Source organism: Bufo gargarizans, chromosome 2, assembly GCF_014858855.1.
Source record: "Bufo gargarizans isolate SCDJY-AF-19 chromosome 2, ASM1485885v1, whole genome shotgun sequence".
NCBI lineage: Eukaryota > Metazoa > Chordata > Amphibia > Anura > Bufonidae > Bufo > Bufo gargarizans.
In genome coordinates, this window is record NC_058081.1 from 603,061,280 (window position 1) to 603,067,881 (window position 6,602).

The window sequence follows — 6,602 nt, forward strand, 5'->3', positions numbered from 1 at the left end:
TTATAATAACTCATACTATGTGCATATCACATCCTCCATGCATAAAATATATACATATATATATACCTTCTCCATAAAAATATAGATACATATACGCTATAGTTTATAACACTATATTACTAGATCTATATAATCTATTTATCTAATCTTTCTGTCTACCACAGTCCATACATATAGATAATGATTCATATATTCCATACATATAGATAATGATATATATATTCCATACATATAGATAATGATTCATATATTCCATACATATAGATAATGATACATATATTCCATACATATAGATAATTATACATATATTTCATACATATAGATCAGGGATACCTTGGAGATTATCTATCTATCTATCTATCTATCTACATATAGCTAAACATGCTTCATACATATAGATACATGGGAGACAGTGGTGGAGTCGATTCTTCTTATTACTTTCCATCTTGTCGCATGTTCCCTTCTTGTATTTCTGTTTATTTCTGGCATTTTGCGCCATTTGCAGGCAGCAATTATTGCAGATGAAGGCGATAATGAGCTCTCATCATGTAATACAGAGGCGATTACTGCGGGATTCAGCACCTCGGTCAGCGGCAGCACGTGTAATGTCTATGGAGGACTGCGCCCCCTCCGCCCCTGCGCCTCATTGGCTCTCAGGAGAGGCTCCCAGGACCCTGGCCCCTCCAGTGTCCTCCTCATCCCCACCCTCTTCATCCTCATCCTCCTCTGCTGAGTGGTGGCAGCAGCTGGAGGTAAGACCCCTCCAACCTGCAACCCAGTGTACCCTCATCTTCCTCTGTCCAAAGAGAACTCCTGGAGCTGGGACCCCATCCTCCCCTCCAGGCAGCAGTCCATTGCTGGCACTTCCAGTCCTCTCCATCATCCTCTTCACCATAATCCTCACCATCCTCCTCCTCCTCTTCCTTCTTCTGTACGGAGTGGTGGATGTTCTCAGTCTCTCCAGGACCCTTTCATTACAGCAACCAACCTGCAGCCCATTGCTGGTGCCTCCTGTGTCCTCCTCAGCTGAGTGTAGGACTCCAGCACTTCTCCAGGACCCCAGCCCCTGGTACCATGAATTTAAACTTTACCTCCCCAGTGCATCAGGTGTCCACCCAGAGACCTACCTCATTCTTCATAGAGGACATCTTACTACACAAACCCAAACCCCTGCGAGAGTCAACCAGCAGCAGCCATTTCAGCTCAAACGTCTTCACGTCCAGGGTGCCCCTGCTGGACTATGGCTACCCTCTGATGCCAACCCCAACTATCTTGGCACCACATCCTCACCACCCTTTACACAAACCTGACCACCACCCCTTCTTCCTAGCCACCTCAGGTGAGTGACACCCCTCAGTGGCCCCAAACTCTGTGCTGGGCCTGAACTATTGACTGTTCTTTTTATATAATATATATTATTATTACCTTATTAATTGGTTTTATTTGTAAGGTTATAAATAATATAAAAATAATAGAAGAACATGAATGAAATCCGCAGCAACTTACTACCTTATATATAGGGAAATAAACATTACAAACAGCATATCAATTGTGATCATTTACAGATGTAGCAGCAATGAGTTTGTTAATTCATACTTTGGTGCCCACATTGCTGACATACTTTACCTACCATACTTTTCTGTGTAGTAACAGATATAGCACAGCAGAGATTACCAATGTTGCAGTACTGAGTTTGTAATTTGAGACAAATAGTGTTACATAGGAATGGATATAAATTATCTGTCATCTGTACTCAGTAATCACTGTGCTATCTGTGGTGTTACATAAGACTGCAGGTTTGTCTGTATTCAGAGATTTATCACTGCCTGTTATCTGTGGTGTTACATAGGACTGCAGGTAACATCTACTGAACCTCAAGTCTGAATTTACTGCACAAAATGAATTCATATTTACCTATATATATATGGGATTTTTCAGATTAATATAAGGCATTATCTTCTGAAGTATAGAGATATGGTTATGATTTTATGGAAAGGAGGAACATTAAAAACAGAGACATTGGAGATAAGAGAAGACCCAATCCAGGTTTATTGCTAAACTGTATTGATAGCTGAATTTCTGCTTTGCATTGTAATGGCTTAGCATACCTGCAGCCCTACCTAGAACAACAAATAAATTGCCATGTCGGAATTATTTATGAAAGTAGTAGTAGTAATACAAAAAAAAAATATTATTATTATTATTCACATTAATAGCAAAGCCAATTATATAATATACAGGGGTGTTACGTGTAATTAATCTAGTGTTAAGCCTCCCTGCAATATATGGAAACATTACAAATATACCTAACCCACAAAAGTATAAAACAGAAGTAGTGGAGCTAAGCCGGTTATTTTATTATATATATATATACCACTGTAACTCTGAGTACAGGTAATATAATACAGATAACACTGTGATAACTCTCGGGGTACAGATAATGTTGTAGATGTTACCTGCAGTCCTATGTAACATCACAGATAACACAGTGATAACTCTCGGAGTACAGATAATGTTGTAGATGTCACTTGCAGTCCTATGTAACACCACAGATAACACAATCATAACTCCATGAGTACAGGTAATGTAGTAGAAGTCACCTGCAGTCCTGTGTAACAACACATAAAACAAAGATAGTAATCTAAGTACAATGCATTAGGTTTTACCTGCAGTCCTATGTAACAAGACAGATTTCATGGTAATTTAAATAGTACAGGTAGATGTTAATCAGTCCTATGTAAACCATTGATAGACATAATAATTATTACATCCCCTACGGTAATTAAACTATTTACATTTTGTTGCATAACCAGAGCACACTTGGTTTATTGCTTCATTTAATTTCCCTTACAATTATTCAGTAACAATATTCAGCATTACACCCAGAGATCCCGATACTGTACTATGTGTCCATGTAGCTGAAATAGATATCGCTCATAGTGCTGAAATAATAGCTCACTCTGTGAACATACAGCCATGATATACATACAGTACAGTATGTCAACCATTGTACTGGATAACACAGTACTAAGACCAGTGTCGGACTGGGATACCCAAGGCCCACCAGTAAAATTCATTCTGGGGCTCACTGTAAAACTACATGCATATACTACCTGCCCACACTACCAAGTTTTTTTTAATTTTATGGACATGCACAATGTACTGTATAGCATCTCAACCAGCTTATCTATATGTCAGTCTACTGTGACATGTGCCACTTGAGCAGGGTATAGGGGACTAGGGGGCCATCTTGCTTAGGAGCCCACCGGGGGATTCACCTGTTCCCCTGTGGGCCAGTCCGAGCCTAAGACCATACTGGACTGTGGGTTCTTACACCAATATCTGACTAAGGATGAGTCAAGATGGAGCATGAAGCCAGACAGACCACACCACCACCGTAGACCATGCTCTCCTGTGTCCATAGACCATGCTCTCCTGTGTCCATAGACCATGCTCTCCTGTGTTCATAGACCATGCACTCCTGTGTCCATAGACCATGCACTCCTGTGTCCATAGACCATGCTCTCCTGTGTTTATAGACCATGCCCTCCTGTGTCCATAGACCATGCTCTCATGTGTCTATAGACCATGCTCTCCTGTGTTCATATACTATGCTGTCCTGTTTCCATAGACCATGTTCTCCAAGTCCATAGACCATGCTCTCCTGTGTCCAAAGACCGTGGTCTCCTGTGTCCATAGACCATGCTCTCCTGTTTCCATAGACCATGCTCTCCTATGTCCATAGACCATGCTCTCGTATGTCCATAGACCATGCTCTCCTATGTCCATAGACCATGCTCTTCTGTGTCCATAGACCATGCTGCCTTGTGTCCATAGACCATGCTCTCCTGTGTCCAAAGAACATGCTGCCCTGTGTCCATAGAGTATGACAGAGGGGTAGCTTGGAGCCTCTCAGGCAACAGGTGCTACCTTTGCCTCATGAACCATGCTAAACCTCTGACCTCCTTTGGCCATAGTTGCCCTGTGTCCATAGCTATTGACTATCTTGTACTTTACTGCCACTGCCCTGCTCACCTGTTGCCCTTGCCTCTCAGGTCTGCCCATGCCGGCGTTATTTCCCCACCACACAGAGCTACCAGGGAAGCACAGCAGAAGAAGGAAAGCACGCACTGTCTTCTCAGACTCCCAGCTCTCTGGCCTGGAGAAACGCTTCGAGCTGCAGCGCTACCTGTCCACCCCAGAGAGAGTCGAGCTGGCCACAGCCCTCAGCCTGTCCGAGACCCAGGTAACTGCAGATCCAGAGAGCTGACCTTAGGGTGCTCCAGGGGTGATAGAGAGGAGGTCACCTCATGCTCATCAGTTATTTCTGTTTGAATTGATCACATCTGATTGTAGATCCACCAGAGGTGTGAACTATTAATCCAGCAATATATTGCTGCCAGCTCTGGGAGAACTCCAACATGTAGACTACCATCTCCTGTCATAAAACTGCTCCCAGAAGCAACTAGGGGATCAGTTTTAGGCCGGGTTTACATCTGCGTACATGCTGCCTTTCAGCTAGACAAGAAATGCTACACGCAACATTTTATTTCTCCGGCCAAAAGTCGGCATGGTGGTATCTGGCTATTCCTCGCCGGAACAGACTGCCGGAGTTCACAGCGCTGATGTGAACCCAGCATTATGATCCGATTCCCATTTGTGTAGATACACATTAGGTCCAGTTCACACATCAGTTATTTGGTCAGTTATTTCCATCAGTTATTGTGAGGCAAACCCAGTAATGAAGTCTACACAGAGATCAAGTATACAGGAAAGATCTGCACCTGTTCTGTGTTTTTGACCCCAACCTGGTTTTGGCTCACAATAACTGATGGAAATAACTGATTAAATAACTGAAGTGTGAACTAGGCTATAGGTAGTGTAAACTACCTATAAACTGGCCCACAACACCTCCGAGATGGCACGTATAAGGAAAGGGGAAAATGATCTATATCTATCTATCTATACATCTATTTATCTATCTATCAATCAATCTATCATCTATTATCTCTGTAGCTAGCTATTGTCTATCTATTAATCATCTATTTAGCTATACATTTATCATCCAAGTAGATACTATCTATCTAATGGCTAGCTACAGTAGCTATTATCTATCTATATATATTTCTGTCTATCTATCTATCTATCTATCTATCTATCTATCTATCTATCTATCTGTTGGTAAGGTTTTACTGGTTATATTGGGACCCCATCAACCCAATATAGCTATTTGGAACATATTGTTGGGTCAGCTACTTACCTTGTAATTTCATTCCTGGCAGGTAAAAACCTGGTTCCAGAACCGGAGAATGAAACATAAAAAGCAGATGAGGAAAAGTCAAGATGATAAGACCCCATCAAGCGACGGACACATGGACCCCGGCTCTAGTGACACAGAAATGGGGGACACCAGGGGGGACTCTGGGGCAGACAAGGACAGTAGCCAAAACCTTTACCTGAGGGAGGAGGTGGATGATGAGGTGGACATAATTGAGGATGACATGTGCCCACCCCACCTATTATAACCCCCCCCCCCCCTTGCCAATTAAACAGGACACTTCTGTGACTACTGCTACGGGAAACCTACTAGACCACTAGGCTAGTAGATCTTTGAACTGACAGATGAAAGTGGCACGCAAGTGAGAACAATGGGGACTCAACCAGCTCCCTCATCATTTACCCCTTGGATCACCCCAAAGCTTTTCAGAACAGCCATACAGACAGTGGGTGATTACCTGGAAACTACTCACACATTATCTGATGGACTGGTACACTATGCTGGACAATTCCTCTATACCTTACATATGGTGGACTGGGCAACTATGAAGGAATATGGGCTGACTGGTCCCCTGTACCTATTATGTCCTGGACTGCTCATTTTCACCCAACCTATTCTGGACCTTCTCTCTTGTATCCACCAGATGCTGGCTAGTTCTTATATAAGCTGGACTGGTCCTTTATATACAAAATATGTAGGAATGGTCACATATATTGCGGACTGGTCATTTATATACAATGGGCTAGTCATGTCATTAATGTATTCTGTACTAGTTATGGTTGACTGGTCCTATATATCTATATATCTATATATATATATATATATATATATATATATACGGTATATATATATAATGGACCGATCCTTCTGGACTGCCTTCTGTGTATTCTAGATTTGTCCTCTGTATATTTTAGACGGGTCCTCTGAATATTCTAGACTCTCCTCCATATACTGTGGACTTACACTTTGTATATTCTGCATTGCCCTCAGTGTATTCTGGATTGGTCCTCTGTATATTCTAGACTGTCCTCCATATATACTGGATTGGTCCTCTGTTTGTTCTGAATTGCCCTCAGTGTATTCTGGACTGACTGGTGTATTGATAACGGGAATGCTGTATATTCTGGTCTGGTCCTCTGTATATACAGGACTACCCTCAGTGCATTCTGAACTGGTCCTCTGCATTTTTTGGACTGGCAATTTTATGTTCTGTACTGGTCCTTTATATATTATGGTCTGGTCCTCTGTATATTCTGGACTGCCCTCTGTATTGTGGACCACCTTTCTACAGCCTGGACACCCAAAATCGTATAATCGGCCCTGC

At 42.2% G+C, this 6,602-nt stretch overlaps 1 protein-coding gene across 1 annotated transcript; it reads left to right on the plus strand.

Annotated features, from left to right (window-relative positions):
- The first annotated feature begins 1,074 nt into the window (after positions 1-1,074).
- BSX (brain specific homeobox) lies at positions 1,075-5,525 on the plus strand. The gene is made up of 3 exons (XM_044278298.1): positions 1,075-1,339; positions 4,056-4,246; positions 5,283-5,525. Exons 1-3 carry the CDS (start codon positions 1,075-1,077, stop codon positions 5,523-5,525), a joined length of 699 nt encoding a protein of 232 aa, XP_044134233.1.
- The last annotated feature ends 1,077 nt before the right edge of the window (positions 5,526-6,602 follow it).